The 20,513-nt window shown below is 42.8% G+C and overlaps 2 protein-coding genes across 6 annotated transcripts in view; one reads left to right on the top strand and one right to left on the bottom strand.

Annotated features, from left to right (window-relative positions):
• Positions 1-31: 31 nt before the first annotated feature.
• The window catches only part of ACAD10 (acyl-CoA dehydrogenase family member 10), a 40,791-nt gene continuing 20,309 nt past the window's right edge, over positions 32-20,513 (top strand). For 2 of the 5 annotated variants that reach the window (XR_002137526.2, XM_019733873.2), the window contains exons 1-9: positions 156-377; positions 3,883-4,079; positions 7,002-7,150; positions 8,603-8,797; positions 12,020-12,178; positions 12,864-13,023; positions 14,622-14,763; positions 18,160-18,228; positions 19,652-19,833. Coding sequence is in view for 4 of the 5 variants with exons in the window: in XM_019733873.2 (XP_019589432.2) it covers positions 331-377; positions 3,883-4,079; positions 7,002-7,150; positions 8,603-8,797; positions 12,020-12,178; positions 12,864-13,023; positions 14,622-14,763; positions 18,160-18,228; positions 19,652-19,833 (1,300 nt within the window). In the remaining variant the exon portion in view is untranslated. The other 3 variants (XM_019733875.2, XM_074321047.1, XM_019733874.2) reach the window with 3 other exon arrangements.
• TMEM116 (transmembrane protein 116) overlaps positions 9,041-20,513 on the bottom strand; it is a 197,491-nt gene continuing 186,018 nt past the window's right edge. Inside the window, exons 13-14 of the transcript XR_012492554.1 lie at positions 18,117-18,265; positions 9,041-10,074 (exon numbers count right to left, since the gene is read on the bottom strand). The gene's annotated coding sequence lies outside the window, so the exon portion shown is untranslated. The remainder of the gene's footprint in view (positions 10,075-18,116; positions 18,266-20,513) is intronic.

Genomic DNA, 20,513 nt, shown 5'->3' with positions numbered 1-20,513 from the left:
CGCCGTCGCTGACCCGCAGGGTTACGCATGCGCAGACCAGCACGCGCGCTGATTGGCTGGGGTGGAAGTGAGTCTGAGCCTAAACCTGCCTGACGGGATCGGGAACAGGTTGGGAAGGAGGCACGTCGCGGGTCCTGTTAGGCCGATCGGTAGGTTTGCGACCTGGCCCGAGTTAACCTACCTGAGAGGCCTTGCCTTCAGCCTGTTTCAGCCGACGGCGGAAAGTCTCCGTCCCCGCGAGTTCTCCTAATGGTCCGAGAAACCCGCGCTCTGCGAAGAGCCCTTGTCCCTTTCTGTCTTATTTGACCGCGAGCTCTAGCTCAAGGCAGGATGCTTAGTGTCAGCCCCACTTTACAGAAAGGTTCGCTGAGACCCAGGTAAATGCGCTTCTGTGAGGGCCCACGGGGAGTAAGGACTGGATTGCAGTGTTTCCATCGCTGTTAGGGTCGGGCAGTGGGTTAGTTGAGAACAGTGCTGGAGATAGATCTGGGTCCTACTCCTGCCCCATCACTTCACAAACGTTTACTGAGAGCCTAGGCATTGTTGGTGTGGTGAGGATGTTACCTGGGAGCAGACCCTTCTCGGCGCCCTGTCCAGGTTCTTGGTATCTCGAGCGAAGAATTGAATGAGGCACAGAAATACAGTGGTGAAAGAGCAGTTTACTAGAAGTGAAAGTACACTCCAAAGAGGTAGGAGTGGGCCTGAGCAACAGAGTGGCTCAAAAAGCACTGACTGGTGACGACTTGGAGATTTTATTTCCTTCTCTTCTAGAATGGGCTACTCCTCTCCAATTGTGGGGCTGCTTGGTTGATATCTGTGATTGATAATGGCTAATGGTTACGGTAAACAAGGGCAAGTTTGGGTGGAGAGGGGAGGTCTTTTGGGTGGTTATTTCCTGTAGACTATGTTGGAAGTGGAGGAATGTTACCTGCTGTATCCAGGTGTCTCAGAGACCCAATTCCTGTCTCTAACAGCCTGCCTTATGTCCCCCTTGAGAGATGTGATCCCGGTAAGTCTCTGTGGGACATTGAGGGACAGGAGATCTCTTCTGTATCTGCTTCCTGCTGAATATGGCCGTTGTCCCTGCCTATTGGGGATTCACGGGACTCTTGCCGTATCTGATCTTAGATGAGGGGAAGGGGTCTTAGGATCCACCTGGAGGACCATGTTGACCTCTGTGGTCGGAATGTACTAGAAGTCTTGGTGGGGCATCCTAATGGACCCGACATGAGGAGAGATAGATTTTAGTTAATAGAGTTAAAAGTGTTGGCCCAACAAGCAGGACAGAAAGCCACTGACGCAGGGAGACTGTGTGATGAATAATTTGTTCAGCTTCATGGAGCCTGTGGTCTTCCTTCTGGTTTAACCGTGATTCAGTTATTGTTTACCCAGGAGCTAGGCCTGGAAAGAACGCTCTGCTACAATGACGATAATCAACAAGATAAATCACAACAAGCATAAATCACAAGATTTAGGGGAATTAAAGGAGGGGGTAGGATATTTCTATGATTCAAGTTAAAAACAATCTATTGTTTATGATTAAGAAACTGATTTGAGAAATGATTCCAACCAGGGTCTAGGGAGCTAAGACATTAGGGAAAAGGAGACTTAAAGTTTTTATAGTGAGGGCGCTCTCCCGTATCACTTCTGTATTTCTGCCTGACTTGTGAATTCCTTCACGGCCCGTGAGCGGGCAGCCACATTATATAAATATGAGGTCTGACAAGTAAGTTCCTGAACTCATCCTAGAAAAAGTGCTATATACCTCATGGCTGAATATCACTACTCTCACCCCTTGAAGTACTCCCCTTGGAAAGCTATGCACCAATGCCAGCGCCTCGTCCACCCTTCAAAGCAATTTTGGAGCTTTTTCTGGAATGGCCATCAGAGCAGTCGTCGTATTACCCTTGATGTCCTGAAAGTCATCCAAATGTCTTTCTTTCAATATTTCCTTTATCTTCCGGTAAAGAAAGAAGTCATTGGGGCCAGATCAGATGAGTAGGGAGGGTGTTCCAATACAGTTATTTGTTTACTGGCTAAAAACTCCCTCACAGACAGTGCTGTGTAAGCTGGTGCATTGTTGTGATGCAAGAGCCATGAATTGTTAGGGAAAAGTTCAGGTCGTCTAACTTTTTCATGCAGCCTTTTCAGCACTTCCAAATAGTAAACTTGGTTAACTGTCCAGTCGGTACAAATTCATAATGAATAATCCCTCTGATATCAAAAAGATTAGCAATATCATTGCAACAAGTTTGTGAACTTAATTGTCAGACCTCGTATGTGTGTGTGTTGTGTACGTTTTTTTCTGAATCTTTTGAAAGTAAGTTTAGAAAAGAGGCAATGGAGAACAAGAGGCCATTGCAGTGATGGTCTGAAGGTGGGATGATGGTGGCATCCTTGTTTCTAGGAGGAGGTGAATACAGGGTATTTTAGGAATATACAGGAGAGACTCCTCATCTGTCTTTTCTGGTAGCCAGAAGAGGTTTCAGGAAGGAAGTGACAGGTAAACTACCACCTACAGGAGAGTTTGGAGTTAGCCAGGTTGCAGGTGGAAGGTAGCATCCCAGGCCAAGGAAACAGCATATGAAAGGCCTAGGAGCAGGAGGAGAATATTGTTTCAGGAAGGTGCATGTAGATTTATTTGTCTAGATCATCCAGGTTAAAGTGTAAAAAGAGGGGATGCAGATCTTAAAGGTCCTTTTCAGTCAGGTTCAGGAAGTTTATCATTAGAGTAATGGGTGGTGTGGAATTAACCCCTGGTCATTGACAAAAGGTGAAAGCATTCACGCAAAACACACAAAGTGGGAAAGAAGAAAGGTTTTATTATTAAAGTTAGAAAGAGAGAAAGTGCCCATGGCAGTGTCCAGAGATGTCGGCTGCCACAGGTTGTAAGGAGAGAAACAGGGGCGGGGGGTGTAGGAGGGAGGGTGTCGCTGGCGCAGAGTCCGGAGTCTGAGAGAGGGCAGCTGCACTAACTTCAGGTTAGCTTTTTCTTATATAGGAAAGTGGGAGTCGGTCAGGCAGGTCTGAGGGCTGACACCCTTCCTGGGGTCTGGTCTGTTTGAAGACGATGTTAGTTCTGGACTCAGCCTTGGCCATCGAGGCCTGCGACTGTGCCTCACCAGTAAAAACTGCAAGAAGTTGTAAATTGGATTCCAGTGTCCCAGTGCCTAAGGATTAAGAAACTGCTCTTTTCAGTTTAGGATGTTGTTAATTAACAAGGTCTGGGTAGCCTTGAGGAAAGGCACAGAGTTCTTCAGTCAATCAGTGAGGGGAGAAGCAACGAGAAAACAGATGAGTATCAGGATGGATCAAACTGCAAACAAAGTCTAATAACAGGTGGCTAGATAGTGAGCTATGTGGTGAGTGAAGTTGGGAACTAGCTAAGTTTAACTGCGCTATTGATTCCCTCAATTTCACCCTTACAATGGGGAGCCATAGGAGGCTTCAAACTTGCAGTGTTGAAAGATTACTCGGTTGAAGAGTGAAAGGAAAAATGAGGAGGTTCAAGAAGAGGCAAGGGGGCTGTTTAGGAGGCTGTTGCCATGATCTGTGGGTGAGGTCACGGCAGTGAGAGCGGAGAGAGGTAGTAGAGATTTTCAGGAGGAAGAACTGAGCAACTGGAGTTGAGGTTGCCGGGTGGGGACTCAGGGACGGCAGGGGCGAGTCCCAGTTTTCCAGCTTGGGCAGTTAGGTGACTGGTGGAGCCTTTTACGGAGCTATGGACCCCAGAAGGAGTAGTCAAGGAGGCCAGAGATACCGAGTTTAATTCTGGTTGTGGTTTGAAGCGTTGGAGGTCAGTGGAGATGTCCAGTTGGCATCCCTGAGCTCCAGGGGGGAGGTCTGGATTGGAGGCAGACTGCCCTGTGCCTTCTCACGCAGCCTTGGCCGCAACATGTGCATAAGGCGGCTTTTCCAGTCCCCTCTCCAGTGGGCTCGGAGGGCAGCCTTCCTGAAACACAACCAGTGCAGGCACCAGGGAGCCCGGCGATGGACTCGTTCTGGAGGTGGCCCCTACAGAGCGGTGATTTTTGACATGGGTGGAGTTCTTATTCCGTCTCCAGGGACAGTGGCTGCAGGTGAGCTCTTTGTTCTGTTTCATTTTTGGAGACTAGGCTAGGGGTGGGGGAATAGAGGGTATAAGGGGAGACAGAGGAACATTTGGGCAGCAGGTTGTCCCGGTGGGTGATACTCTGGCTCTTGAATCAAATTTCAAGCATGACTTAGTCGCTGAGATACTCAGCAACTTGGGCAAATTATTCAACTTCTCTGAGTCTTAGTTTCCTCATCATCAAATTAGGGCTAGTAATAATACCTACCTACCTCTGGGATTTGAGGAGTGTGAAATGAGATAATCCATGGAGAGCACTTGCTTAGCACAGTGAGCTTAAATTCTCAATAAGTGATGAGCTGCCATTGCTATTGTTATTGGTATAATTTAACTGCCTTTCCCTGAGAACTGCTCCTCCTGAAACCTTGAATGCTGAAATCTCCCTCTAAACCTACAAGATCAAATCTCTAATCTCTAATCCTTTCTTTATCGGCCCCTCCTACTCAATTAAGTAGGAAAACTGACTTCAGTTTGATTAGTTTTGGCTTCAGGTGTTGGAAAACGTAACCAAGCCATGATGGAAACAAGGTAGAAGTTTACTTCTTTTGCACATGAAAGCCCTCGTTCTGGTCTGGGGCTAGTGTGATTGACATCAGGGACTCCGGCTCTTTCTGTTGTGCTGTTCTGTGGAGAGTACTCTTCATTTCCCGTTTCATCTCATGGCCTGTCTTGGCTGCTCTACCTCCTGCCATTACATTCTTATTCCAGCCAGCAGGAAGGAAAAAGGGCCAAACAGCTGCCCCTGTCCCTTTGACTTCTATCGTGGCTGGTTGGGCAATTCTCCATGCTAAATCAATTCAAATCCAGGTTTTCTATGCTCCTGGGTAAAAATTAGCCAGCTATGCAAACTGGCTAAGTCAGCAATTTTTTAAGCTCCAGCTGCAGCTGGGCCCTCAGCCGCTATTTTTTCACTCATATTCGTCTGCTTTTACCACAGGGCTATTCCAAACTCTCCACGAGTCATCATACTGCCCCACCGCAAACCTTCATACTTGGCAGACTGCTGAATCCCCTCTTTCACAGAGAACATAAAGATCACTGAGCAGGAATTTTCTTGACTTTCTCCAGGATATCTTAAGGACCTATTCGCTTCTCTCCACTCCCCCTGCCTCAACCTGTTTATATCCCTGTCTTCTCCCACCTGTGTGATCACACCAGCCTCCTAACTCCTCTCTCTGGCCCTCTGGGGTCCACACCCCCCCAGAATTCCTTTCCTAAAACACAGATCTTATGCATTCACTCCCCTGCTTCAAATCCTTGAGTGCCTGCCCTTTGTCCTTTGGGTTAAGTCTAGAAGCTTTCACCTGGTATTCAGGGCCTCCCACAGTCCGCCGTCGTGTCCTTGTGTCATACCATTTCCCACTGTGTGTCCACACTTCAGCTGCCACAGACTACTGGATGTTCTCTAAACTTGCCAAACACACTTACAGTTCTATGCCTTTGCAAGTTCTATTCTCTCTGCTGGCAATTCCCCTTCCCTGCCTCCTCTGCCCGTTCAAATCCTATTCATACTTTTAATGACAACTATGGATCTACCATAGTTGACTTCACAAGCCTTTGATTAATAGACATTTAAGTTTCTAGTTTTTTTTTAAAGGAATTCTGCACAAACAGCTTTGTACATAATCGCTGTTTACTTTTACAAATATATCTGTGAGAGAAATTCCTAGAAGTGAAATTACTACAGCAAATGTGTGTGCATTTCAAGATTTGCTCTCCATAGAGGTTATGCTTATTTCCACTCCCATCGACAGGCCCTGCGAGTGCCAATTTCCTTACATGCTTGCCAACGCTGAGACCATAAAAAATACTCTACACTTTAGTTCTAAAATTAAAGAAGTATTACTATTTGGATTGAGTTTTAAAAATCTTGGCATTCTCAGAAGAGAATTTGAGCATCCATCAAATTGGTAACATTGGTTATTTTTGAAGTAGGGGATGGATTGTCATTTTATTTTCTTTTTTATACCTTCTATATTGTCTGAAATATTTTCAGTGCATAGTCACTACTTTATCAAAACAAGAGATAGGGGCGGCCAGTTAGCTCAGTTGGTTAGAGCCAGGTTAGAGAGCTCTTAAGAACAAGGTTGCCGGTTCGATCCCCACATGGGCCACTGTGGGCTGCGCCCTCCACAAACTAGACTGAAACAACTACTTGCCTTGGAGCTGATGGGTCCTGGAAAAACACACTTAAAAAAAAAATAAGAAAAATAAAACAAAAGATATATGTAAAGTATATTATGTCTTAGGTATAATTATGAATACTATCTATATGTTTGCCCCATAGTAGCTGTATTTTAGAAAGACCAAACCACCTTGTACAAGAATAAGAACCCCTGTCCAGATGTTTCCAGTGTACACAAATGCTGATCCATCCACTGGCTTAGCTCGTTATGGACAGAAACTTTCTCCTTTATTTCACAAAGACAGCGACCCCCAAGTGCATGTTTCCGTGGACCAGCTGCACTGCCATAAAGGATCACTCCAGTTTGCAAGGTGAAGGGCTTGTGTGGAGCGCTGGCAGACTGGCTTCCTATTACCTCACGCACTTGCTTGCTATGCGGCCAGGACTGTGTGAGTGAGCTAATGTATAGGAGCCAGCTAATGAGAGCCCAGAGCAGAACATTTATCATGCAGTGTCCAGATCATCTCAAGCAGCTGCTAAGGACGGAGGCTTAGTCGCAGTGTCCCCTCAGTCATACAAATTAGATTGCTGTGCCCTTGGAGATCTAAGGCTGAGATTTCGCGTTTCCTGTTTTTCCAAATTCCCAGCAGAACCCACATGGCACCACAGCAATGCCGCAGGAACTGATATGGGAATTCCCCTGAGCTCTCTAAACCCAGCTGTTTGTTGATGTGTTTCATTTACTGCACATTTTACTTCCTGTAGAATGGGAGATACAAAATCATATCCCTCCTGGAACTATATTGAAGGCCTTGATCTCAGGTGGCGAAAACGGGCCCTGGATGAAATTTATGAGAGGAGAGATAACAAAACAGGATTTCTTAGAAGAATTTGGGAGACACTACTCTAAAATGGTGAGCGATAAACATACTTGAATTTCCATAGCCTAGAGTAGTGGAGGTAACACTCATCTGTATTTATTAAACTGTAAATAAAGAAGTGAAAATCTAATAATCCATTCTATGTTTTTAAGCTATTTTTTCTCTTCCCGGGTACTCAACTTTAACTGCGCATATGAATAAGTAAAAGTACTCCTTATTAAACCCCTCTATCAGCTATTGTTGATCTGAAACAGGAAGTGTCTGCATAATGGCTTTGATCAGAAAGCCATTTATTTAAGGCAGTAATATTGAGCTTTTTCACTGTACTACGCATGTTTCTAAGCTCTTTTATTTATATTAACTCATGTAACCTTCACAATAACCCTACTAAAATATAATTTAAACTATACGAAATAAAGTTCTGTGCACGGATGGTGGTGATGGTTGTGCGACAGTGAATGCACTTAATGCCACTCAACTGTACACTTAAAGTTGTTAAAATAGTAACTGTTATGTTTTGTATATTGTACCACGATTTTAAATATATACAGATAGACATCGATATCTATCTATCTATCTATCTATCTATCTATCTATCTATCTACATCTGGAAAATGTTATGCTAAGTGAAAGAAAAGAAGCCAGTCAAATAGGACTACATATTGTATTGTTCCATTTATAGAAATGCCCAGAATAGGTAAATCTATAAGAAACAGAAAGTAGGTTAGTGATTTTGTAGGACTGGGAGTATTGGAGGACGAGGAGGGGCATGGGGATGGGGAGGGCCACTGTGGGGATGGGATTTCTTCTTAGGGTGATGAAAATGTTCTAAAATTGACTGTGGTGATTGATGGTTGCACAACTTTCTGAATATATTAAACACCACTGAATTGTACAGTTTAAATGGGTGAAATGTATCTCAGTAAAGCTGTTATAAAATGTGTGCGTGTGTGTATAAAATAGCAGACTTGCCTTTGCAGATTTTGAAACAGGATAAAAGTTTTCAAAACCCACACAGACTGAATTTGAAAACAAAACAAAAATGATTAGAAACTGAAGCTCATAGTGGTGATGCTGAGGTAATACAAAATCATTAAATGTCTTTGGATCATTAAAAATTAAATTACATCTGCTTAATACACTTTTTAAGAGTTTAGTGTATCCTCTTATGGTTTCCTGTTAACTTTTTAAAATTGACAATCCATGAGTGAAGTTAAAAAACTTACTTAAGTGGAATATTGATATAAATAGCTCCATTCCCTAACCATTATAACTAATTCTAAGTCACTTTTTATAACTTACTCGCATATGCAGAGTTCTCACGATGGCCAAGGGAGAGGATTCCTGCAGGCACCAAGCCCGAGGCCAAGGCTTTTACTGCCCGGTAGCAGTAGGAAGCTGGGAATGTATATTTTTCTCTGTTGCTGGTGAGCTGTTTTTACTTGAAATGACTTCTGGTTCTCCTTTCCCCTCCCCCATTCTTAGTCAAAGACCTCTGTGCCTGTGGACTCCTTTTTCTCCGTGCTGACCAGTGAGCAAGTGGCAAAGCCGTTCCCAGTGATGATGGAAGCCATAACTCAAGTTCGGGCAAAAGGCCTAAAGACTGCAGTCCTGAGCAATAACTTTTATCTTTCCAGTGGGAAAAGCTTTTTGCCCCTGGACCGGACACAGTTTGATGTGGTAAGCTGGAAGTGACCCCAAACAGTAGTCAAAACAGAGTCTGTCCTTGCTTCAGGATGCAACATTTAGCTGCCTTGTAGCAGGGCTTGTATTAATGGGTTTTTTATTCAGACTCTTGACTAAGTTAGGTTTAGACATAACAGGTTGAAAAGAGGATTTTAAAAATATTACTGAGCTCGTAGCAAGGTCAGACATTTATGGGATTTGATAACTGGTTGAAACCTCAGCTTTAGAGACTTCCTTATATCCTGGCTTTGAACCTAACACAAGCACTTCCCTCAGCCCTCACATCTTAATGGGCTCTTTGATCTTTTCTCTTCAAAGGCCAACCTGTTGCCCTCCATTTCTATGGCATTAATCCTTAGACCAGCACTGTTCAATAAAGCTTCCTGCAATCAGGGAAATGTCCGATGTGGCTACTAAGTAGCCACATGAGTAACATATGGCTACTAAGCACTTGAAATGTGGCTGGTGCCACTGAGGAACTGAATTTTATTTCCTTTGAATGAATTGAAATGTAAATAATCACATATGTCTAGTGGCTATTATATTGGGCAGTGTGCGCAGTGTTAGACTATCGAAGTACATTGAGAAGATACTGAGCCAAGATACGGTCTTCTGTGCCAGGTTATATCTCTGAAGGATTCCCATTTCCCTCAGAGAACACAGATCATTATCCTGGGATAGGTATGAATTATTGATAGACGACTTGCTTAAACTTCAGTCATTCAGAAAACACGTTCTTACTGAGCAGTTACTGCATGCCGGGCACTGGCTAGGTGAGACGGGATACTATGTCCAGTGTGATGGGCACGGTCCCCGCCCTCTGGAACACGCCCTTGCCCATTTCACATGCTCCGTCGCCACATGTGGCTAGTGGTTACTATATTGGAGGTGTAGCATTTCTGTCACTGTCGAAAGTTCTCTTGGATAGTGCTATTTTAGAACATAAGATCTGATAGAATCGACAGGCAGAAATTCAGAGCACAAGTGTTGGAAATTAACCTGCCTACCTAATGCTGTTTTCACCTTCTATCTGTTCCCTCCTTGTAGGAAGATGGGCAGAGATTCATTTCTTTCCCCTCTGGACACTTGGCCTGGGCCTTACCTGCTTTGATTGTTGGTTTCCCCACTGGGCTGGGCCACCACGTGGCACTCCTCCAAGCCCCTCCCCTCAGGGTGCTCAGGAACCTCCCAGGATTCCAGTCCTGTCTCTGCAGCGTGCGAGCCTGGTGACCAGGGATGGTGTCCTTGCTTCCCCGAACTTGTTTCCTCACCTGTAATACAGGAATAGCAATTTCTTTGTTGTAGTTAGCTGTGTGGGCCCCAGGGGACAATGCACGCCAAGTGCTCTGCAGTGCCTGGCACATATTCAGTATACAATACATTGTGATTGTTTTTAGAGATCCCTTCCGTCAAGTGCAGCTACCGGGGTCTTACGTTCTTCTGAACCGTTAAGTGGGCCAGGCTCATGTTGGGCCCTCCCACTAGAAGCTTCTTTAAAACAATGGACTCGTTTATTCAGTCTTCACAGGCTCTGTGGCACATGCTTTCCAGCAGCTTTTCTGATGGGTTTTCATATGGTAGGTCTGCAGGAGAACTGGAGTTTTAAAAATACATTTCCTCAAGAGCGAGGGTTTGTTAAGGTGTTTGTCCTCTAAAGCTCTAAGGCAAAAAAAAAATTTTTTTTGATAGAGGCGAAGATAGTGTAACCACTGCTGATCTGTCAACACACTGCTGTTCCTGAATTCTTCACTATTAAAGGAGTCTGTCTCTGCTGAGGTGTATGGACCTTTTAAAAAAATTTCATCTAATGTTTTCATTAAAAAGTTTTTTACATTAGTTTTTATTGTGAAAGAACACATTACAGAACATTTACCACCTTAACTATTTCTAAGTGTTAAGTCTGTTCACATGGTTGTGAAACAAATCTCCAGAACGTTTTCATCTTGCAAGGTAGAACAGAAAGAGAAGGGCAGGGATTTTATCAAACTTAAACCTTAAGAGTATTTTTACTTCCCCAAAACATAATCACCTACTTGAAGAGATGTCTGCTTGTCAGAACTTGGCTCCATTCCCCTGGGCTCACGCCCTCTCATTTCCTGTCTCAGCAGGTACCTTGCAGCTTCCCCGCAGCCTGATACATTGATCGGTGTCTAACCCCCGGCTTCTCTGCTACCAACGACTGACATTTTCTTTAGAAGGAGCTTCTTTGTCTTCTTTTAGCTCATTCAGGAAGACTAAGTAGAGAAGGTCTAGTTTACTCAGGACATTTACTTACTAGAAAGGACAATACTTATCCAATCCTGAGTAGTGCCAACATGGAGTAGAGAGAGGGGCCCTCAGGTCTGTCCTTAGTCTTGGAGAGCAAGGCTCATTCCAGGAGTGAGGCAGGGGTTTAGTTCTCTTAGGACAGACTGGAGGCTATTGGTTATGGCTGTTAGGGCCATCTGAGGCCCACTTCATAGGAGATTAGGCCCTGGGACTTCCAGGGCGTTGGTGGATCAGAGCTAGCCTGACACTGACAGGGCTTTTTCAGGGTTCTCTTTAGCCCTCAGTAGCCCCCCTGGTTCCAGATCAGGTACACAGTTGAAGCAAGGCTGCCAGGATGCAGGAGGCTCTTTGCAAGTAACCTACTTGCATCACCACTGACGATCTCTGGTGTCAGCCCTCCTGGGGGATTTATCAACATAAATTTGAGTATGGCTGTTCTTTAACTTCTGACATATAGACATTAAAGTCATGTGTCATTTATAACAGTAAATAGTGTCTGATTTCTGGGAAAAAATGGTGAAATACTTTCCCTACAGCTGAAATGTACAGCTTTTGTTCTGCTTAATATCTAACATTAGCAAAATGCTTTGTCATTTTGGAACTCATTCAAGTTTCACAACAACCATTAAGATAGATAAGAGGGCTATTAGTATTCCTATTTTACTGATGATGAAACAGGCCCACTGTGGCTTCACTGTTTGTCCAAGGTCATCGTATCTGAACTAGAACTTCAGTTTTCTGAGTTTGCCCGCAGGTTGTAACCCAGTATTTCCAAATTACTCAGCTTAAAAAAAGCAACACCATTTCTATCATAATACTCTTACGTCACTTGTTATTAACAAATCTCAACTGTCCTCCTCCTGCTCTTCTTATAAAAAAATATACCAGCGTGCACGTGGGAGCACTGCTTTTGGGGACGTTTATCTCTCCTTTCTGTCCCTCCCTCAGGTTGTGGAGTCCTGCCTGGAAGGAATCTGTAAGCCAGACCCCAGGATATATAAGCTGTGCTTGGAGCGGCTCGGCCTGCAGCCTTCTGAGTCCATCTTTCTTGACGATCTTGGAATGAATCTCAAAGCAGCTGCCAGCTTGGGTATTCACACCATTAAGGTAAAGGTCACTAGTTTTTGAACCCCTACTGTGTGCCAGGCACGAGTGGAAGCATTCCTGTGCATTCCTCTTACATTCACAGCGATAGCTGCCATTAGTGGTTTGCCCCCATGTTGCCATAGTCCTTTTATGTTTCATTAGTTATGAAATCTGTGTGACTAACTGCTTGTATTTTCAATGGGAAGTAAGACAGACTCATACTAAGAAGGCAGTTTGAGAAGAGTTACAGAAGGAGGTGAATGGCAGGCCCCAGACATTTGGGATGGCAGTCAGGCTGCCCTAGTGACACTCTTCTGGGTGGGGAGCCAGCAGCTGCCAGCCACACGGACCACCCCATGTCATGGCTGTGAAGCACGAGAAGCCACGTGAGAAGGGGTCTCGGTCCAGCTTTCCATGCTTGAGTTTCATTATGAAGCTGACGGGCCCCTAGGGACAGAGTAGACGCCACGGCACAATATTCTGCCGTCCCGCATGAGGGAGTGTCATGGACTTTTAAGTGGCACTCTTCCCAGCACATAGCAAGTTTAATGTGGAAACTCATTGGCTGAGTATCCTGATGCCAAAGTCGTTGCTCAGAAAACTGACTTCGTGGGTATTTCCCTCTGAAAACGACCTTCTTAGAAAACAGACAGGAGGAGAGGTCAGGGTTCACCGGTGGCAAGTTCAACATTTTCTTTGAAACCAGGTGAATGACCCAGAGACTGCATTAAAGGAATTAGAAACTCTTTTGGGTTTTACATTGAGAACGGTTGTTCCAAACACTCGCCCTGTGAGAAAGACAATGGAAATTCCAAAAGATTCCTTGGAGAAGTACCTCAAAGACTTACTGGGGACCCAAACCACAGGTATTTAAGTTTTTGTATTTCGGTAACTCTTTCCAAGGCTCAGCTTGCAGTCTGGTTCTCACTTGCAAACCCTGGTGGAATGTGCTGGAGACAAAGAGGCAACGTGATGAGGAAAGCAGCCATTGGGTGCCGTGGACCTGAGTGCTGCTTTCAGTTTTGCTTGGGAAAAAACATTAACCCCCTTTTATATGGACCCCCCGCAAAGTGTACTTGCCTGCTCTTCCACCTGAGAGTGTGGGTGGCAGCAATCACTGCAAATGACTGTCACTGTCCAGGGGACGAACTTGGCGACTGCAGTGTGTGCCCAGGGGCGTTTAAGTGTTTTTCATTCTTCTGAGATGACAGCTTGTTTGTAAAGGTGACTTAAAAGTTGCATGCATATAAAATGTGGCAAACTTGCTCCATCTCTTTAGAGGCCCTACCCTTATTCTTCACATTCTACCCTGAGAAAAACAGGTGCCTCCTGAGCTTCTGAAGAAATTTCCACCTGGTGATAGTTTTGCCTCATCCATTTGATCCTTGAAAAAGACTTTTTGTATGAGCGTCACATGCTGATGTTTTCCAGAGATTCTATGATGTTTTCCAGTATTCTTAGTGCCTCCACAGAGCTGAGGGGCTCCGCCTCCTACCCAAGTACTAACCAGGCCTGACCCTGCTTAGCTTCAGAGACCAGATGAGATCAGTGCATTCACGGAGGGATACCTGTAGACGAGGGGCCCTTGCTGCCCAAGCCAGATAACTCAGGCAGACTCCCATTTCTTGCTCTTTTGACCAAGTGAAATGAATCTATGGCTCAGGTTTGTCTTATTATGAAGCAGAGGGCTAACTAGGATGTGTCTGCCAAAGAGTTCAGCCTGCGGAGGTGGGAAATTGCATCTCATGAAAGCAGCTTTGGCTCAAGCTGTAGGCCTCTGCGGAGCTCTTTTCAGCTGTCACACCAGCGTCAGGCGTGGTTTGGCTGAGAATGGGCTAAGGGACGCACAAGGGCACTTTTCATTCTCAGGCTTAAAGCATTCCGTTTAGCAAGATGGGTTGCCATGACTGTGCTTGTGCTTGATAAACAGAACTAAAAAGCTTTTTTTCATGGAGCAGGAGTTGGCAAGAAGGACAAAATTGGACACTTGTACAAAGTGTGAATATTATTGTGGTGTAAATCCAGTGGCCTTTGCCACACTGTAGTGACATGTGATTCTGGACCCATGCTGGTGGATTATGCCTGGGGCTCAATCACTTCTTGTACGCGGGGAGGAGGTGCTTTTCTTTTTTTTTCTTTTTTTTCTTTTTTTTTAAACTTATTTATTTAAGTGTGTTTTTCCAGGACCCATCAGCTCCAAGTCAAGTAGTTATTTCAATCTAGTTGTGGAGGGCGCAGTTCACAGTGGCCCATGTGGGCATCGTACTGGCAACCTTGTTGTTAAGAGCACCGCGCTCTAACCAACTGAGCTAACCGGCCACCCCTGAGGAGGTGCTTTTCTTACAGTGCATCCCAAATCAGGATTTCCTACATCCCCAATGCTGAACTCCTTAGAGAGAAAGAATGTCTTTCCAGGTGTGCCCTCCAGAGCTGGTTTGAGTTGTCTTTGTTTTCAAACTTGCAGGAGTGCTGGAACTACTTCAGTTTGATCACGGGCTTTCAAATCCAACTTACTACGTCAAGCTGGCTGACCATCAGCTGGTTCTGAGGAAGAAACCCCCAGGGACACTCCTTCCATCTGCCCATGCAATCGAGAGGGAGTTCAGGTAACTTCTCAAGCCCAGGCGCATTTGACAACCGCCCTCTGCAGCGCAGCCCCTGAGCGGACAAGGCAGCACTCCAAGTGCCTTGAGACTTTTAAAACTGCTAGTCTGACTCTCCAAAATGATTTCAAATAAGAACATGCCACCTAATTTTATTCTTAAGTTTCTTTTCTTTTCCATACCTAAATCTGTAGGAGACTAGACTTTTTTGGAACTTCCAGATGCAAAAAGGCATTTTTGAGATACTCTTTAGTTTTACCATTTAGTCTTCAAGACCGTAAGACCGTTAGTCTTAAAATCAGTCTATCTGTGGGGCGATAGCCCGACAAGTGTGGCCATGAGTTGACAGTTGTTGAAATGGGGTGATGGGTACCTGGGTTTTTTTTTTATATGAATCTCTCTACTTACATATGTTTGAAAGTTTCCATAATAAAATATTTAAAAGAAGAAATGTATTACAGCTCATTCTAAATAAAATAGTCTGCTTTGCAAATAGGAAAATTTAAACGTAGTAGGTTGAAAAAAAAGAATGAGCTCCAAATCTCTTGGAGAATGACTACGGACCCAATGAATGGGCTCCAAGGTGGGGCTTCCTCTCCTGACAACTTCCTCTTCCTCTTCCTCTCTCTTCCGTCCAGCCTGTTATGCTCTGCAGAAGGAAAGTTGCAGAGAGTAGTAGGGATAGTGCGATTGCGGCTCCTGGCCCCTTGTTCTTTCCGTTTACTGTTTCTCCTCCACACTTTTTGGCTCCAGCGATTTCACACGTCTAAGTGTTGCAAGGACTGATGACTGACAATTACGAAGCCTTGGGGGTTCATCAGAGGAGAAAACCTACAGCTATTCCTGAACCCTTGTATATGTTCCCATATAACAGCAGGTGTGTGTTCATAGAAGAAAGACCCTAAAATGTAAAACCACCACTCTCTTATGCATCCTGCTTGTGAACTGTCTCTAACCATTCCCAGAGGTACTGAGGAATTCTGCAGTACTAGAATGACATTCCAGAAATCTAGGAATGCACAGAATTTCCATTTTAGTAAAGGGATAAAATGTGCATTTGAAAATGAAACCTAATACAGTATCTGTTTCTAAAATGCCAAATGTAAATCTGAACAACTGTTTTAGAATAGAGTATAACACAATTTATTAAAAACCTCAGAATAGTCATACTTTTAGACCTAATAATACCAATTAGGAGATCGCTCTTAAAAAACATTCTAAATAGGGAAAAAAGCTATATGCATTAATATGCTAACCACAGTGTTGTTTATAATAAAAAATTGAAAACACCCTAAAGTTACAATAATTGGGAAATGATTAAATAAACCTTGGTATAGCTACCTGTTTCAACAACAATAATAGCTAACACTTAGTGACTGTTTAGTATGTACCAGGCACTATAATAAATGCTTTGAATTGTTAACTCAAAGCATTCTCACAACTCCACGATATGTTGCTATTATGATCCCCATTTTACAGATGAAGAAAGTGAGGCTTAAAGAGGTATGTTATCTGAGTGATGGAGTCTGGATTCACACCCAGGGGAAGTTCGGGATTCCACAGCCCGGCCTTAGTGATGATATTATTGCCCCCAATAAAAGTATGCCTATAATAACATTAAAATGTGTGATAAAATTTTAATGTAATAAAAAACAGATACAAACTATATATAGTATTCTTAACTATTTTTTAAGACTTATGAATTGACACAAAAAATATTGGAAAGAAACAGATCACAGTGTTTACCACGGTCATGTCTGGGTCGTATGTTAGTGGTATTCTTCAGTTTTAAGTGACAGAAACCCACTTAGCCTGACTTAAACATAAAAAAGGAGGAGAGATGGCAAAATTTATTGGCTTCATAATTGAAATAATGGTTGCACCCAGAGGCCCAAATAATGTTACCAGGACCCATTCATTCTCTCTTCATCTCTTAGCTTTCTTTCCTCGCTAAACCCCGTGATCGTTCCAGCATACCTCCTGAGATTGACTCATTTGCCCGATATGGTCACCGGTTTGTCCCCAAACCAATCTCTGTGGCCAGGAGGATGCAGTGTTCAGATTGGTCATATCTGAGTTTTATGCCCATCCCTGGAACCAGGGGTTGGGACAGTCCCACCCAAACCACGTGGGACTACAGTGGGGCAGAGCTGTTTCCCAAAGGACAGTTTAGGTGTTATTATTAGGACATGAAGGGGGAAAAGGAAATCAGGCAGGCAACAGCAGGAGCTAATTACTAGTGATAAGACTGCAGAATTATTTTTCTATTTAAAAGTTTATTCCTTACATGGTTCAGAGAATTTACCAGTAAAACCACTGGGGCCTGGTGTTTTTCTTAGGAAAAGGTTTTTGACTATGAATTCAATTTAATAAATATTGGGTTATTCAGATATTTTATCTTGTTTTAGTTTTGGTAAGCTGTAATTCCCAAGGAATTTGTCCATTTCCTCTAAACTAACGAATTTATTGTTCATAATATTCCTTATTATCTTTTTAAATGTATGTAGGCTCTATCTAGTGATTTCCCCTCTTTATCATTCCTGGTATTGATTGATAATTTGTATATTCTCTCTCTCTTTCTCTCTCTCTATCTGTCGTCAGGCTAGCTAGGGATTTATCAATTGTGTTGATGTTTGCAAAGAACCAATGTTTGGTTTTGTTATATTTTTCCGTTGTTTGTTTTCTATTTCTATTTCATTTATTTCTGCTCTTTATTACTTTCCATCTACTTCCTCTGGGTTTATTTTTACCTTCTTAAGTGTAACCTTAAGTGATTGATTTAAAATCTTTCTTTTCTAATATGAGTATTTAAAGTTATAAATTACTCTCTGAACACATCTGCATCCCACATATTCTTACATGTTATAGTTTTACTATTATTAGTGTCTGAAATATTTCCTAATTTCCCTTGTGATTCCTTGTTTGACCCATGCTTACACGGAAGTATGCTATTTAAGTTCCAAATACTTGGGCTTTTTCCCTGATTATTCATGGAGCCACACCAGCTCTATTAGGCTTACCAATTGTGTGGTGCTCCCCCTTCCATCTGTTTGGTTTTTTTTCCTACTGTTTTTCTATGTACATTTTTATATTTAAAGTATGTCTCTTATAGATAGCATATAGTTAGGTCTTACTTTTCTATCCAGGTATGACAATTTCTGTCTTTTAATTGGAGTGTAATAATTGATATGTTTGATTTACATCTATAATTTCACTATTTCTTTTTTGTTTGTTCCATCTGTTGTTTTTTGTTGTTGTTGCCTATGTTGGAGTCAATTGAATATTTTTAGAATTACATTTTAATTTCCGCATGTACTAATTTTTAAGTCAAACAAATAATTGTAAGAAAGTCTCACCAAGTCAGCCAGCAGTGATGCTCATTTTGCTTTGTTCTGGCAGGATAATGAAAGCCCTTGGGAATGCTGGAGTACCTGTCCCCAAAGTTCTTGACCTCTGTGAAGATTCCGGGTAACGTCCAGATTTATTTTTCCATTGCATATTCAAGCTGCAGAAGAGAAAAGCCAATATACTAACTGAAATTCCAGTTTGTTACAGTAAAGACAAATAACACTGGGGTGAGAGAGAAAAGAGACTTTATAGCAACCTGTCCTAGAAGTTCTTTAAGTTATCCTGAAAGATAAAGAAATGCTTGCTTTTGTAAGGATTAGTAGAAAACATCTTTTTATAACATAAAAATATAGATCCATCTAGTTTTATGTTGTTTTTGTTTAATTATTTTACTTTAGTCTTTCTAAACTGTTTTTAAACTGCTTTGTAATACGTCTGTCCCTTTTCCCCAACTTTTTAATTATGAAAATTTGGAAACGTACAGAAAGTTGAAAGAAGAAAAAAATAGTATAATGAGCACCCATTTACACTTCATCTAGGTTAAAACACTGTTGCCATTTTGCCACATTTCCTTTCTCTATATATGTGTATGTGTGTGTATACATGTACATATGTATATGTGTAGTCTATATATTAATTTTATATAAATAGCAATGATTACATAATAAAATAAGTTTATATTTTGTAAAATAAATAAATATACTTTATGTATATATAAATTATTTTTAACTAAACCTTTTGAAGTAAGTTTCAGGCAGCATACATCTCCTAAGAATAAAGACATTTTCTTTCATAACCACAGCAGAATTGTTATACTTGATTAACTATAATTTAATAATATAAGAATATCTAGCACACGTTCAAGTCAAGATAAAGTTCTAACGGTAAAAATTTCAAAACAACTTTTTAGAGAAGTAAACTGATTTCTAATAATGACTAAAAAGATGAATTAATATTTCAGTGTGTCACCCTAATACTATTGGGTGGTAAACTCATATGTTCCATTCATACCACTGGATAATGATAAAAATAACAAAAAAAAGAAGGGGTATTTACTGAACCCTCATTGGAACCAGACACATATGCCAGGCACTCCATATATATTTGCTCTCGCAATTCTCAAAACTACCCTTTAAAGTTTTACAGATTAAAAACACCCCAAATCCCAGAGAGGTTTACTAAGTCCCACATGATCACACTGCTAGGAAGGGGTAGAGAGGGGACACCTGGTTCTGTATGGCCCCAAGGCCCCCCCCCACAACATGCTGCTTTGCTATATTACCACACTGAAACCCATGCGATGGCTTCTACCAGTGGACCAAAGAGAAGAAAGGTGTGCTGGCCAAGAAGTAGGACAGGGCTCTGTGTGGGTGGGGGTGGGTGGGAGGGGGTCCTTCTTACTCCCTGTGCTTATGTGCAAAAGATAAAGGAAATGTCTAGTAGTTGGGGTCTGAATCCTTCCCCAGCACTCGGCATACACACAGGGCGGAAGAGCAGTGCCACATTGTGAGCCACCGAAACCCCCTGTCTGTGTCCCTCCCAGGGTCATTGGCACGCCCTTCTACCTGATGGAGTACTGCCCCGGCGTGGTCTACAAAGACCCTTCTCTGCCAGGCTTGGAGTCCAGCCAGAGGCGGGCCATATACACTGCCATGAACAGAGTCTTGTGCAAAATTCACAGTGTGGACCTTAAGGCTACAGGCCTGGAAGACAACAGGAAACATGGTGAGCGTGAGGCTGCTTGTCTTTCGTGTTGAGCGTTTCCTCACTGTTGCCTCTGCTTCTGGGATTTGCATGGTTGTCAGGGTGTTAACACATCAGACGACTGGGAAATGTGAGTTGGGCTTATTAGCTTCCTACTTGGAAATCCCGTTTATTCATGGAGGTGTTGCTTACCTAGACATTTTGTCCTGGGATAAATCACTTCATGGACTATAGAATCTCTTCCTTGCAACTTTTATCTCACTAGATCATTTAACAATTTCCTTTTTTGGATACTGGCCAAGGGTCTTTAAGATACTTCTCTATTTTTCACCCTTTCCCTTACTCTTTTCAACAGGCATAGATTTTTTAAATGCCATTATGCCAATGTGTTTTGTTTTTCTAATGTCTGAGGGTTCCAGCTGCTCCTCATCCTTGCCAGCATTTGGTACTGTCAGGTGTTTTCTTTTTTGAAGTGTAGCGTTCGATGAATCTTGACACAGGCACACAATTTTATAACCACCACAACTGTCTCCATGCTTTTGCGTGCAACAACTTCAGCACTAACCAAAGACTCACTCACTGGTCAAGATCTTCTGACTCTTGACCAGTATGGATTCCTGACCATAGTCAAAAAGAATCTCTGAGCTAAGCAGCCTTTTCTTTCTCTGCTTTTAACCAAAACATGCCTGTTTTCTGTATGA

Source organism: Rhinolophus sinicus, linkage group LG16 (genome assembly GCF_036562045.2).
Source record: "Rhinolophus sinicus isolate RSC01 linkage group LG16, ASM3656204v1, whole genome shotgun sequence".
Taxonomy (NCBI): domain Eukaryota; kingdom Metazoa; phylum Chordata; class Mammalia; order Chiroptera; family Rhinolophidae; genus Rhinolophus; species Rhinolophus sinicus.
The sequence above is the reverse complement of the archived record's forward strand: the minus strand, read 5'-3'. Positions and strand labels throughout refer to the sequence as shown.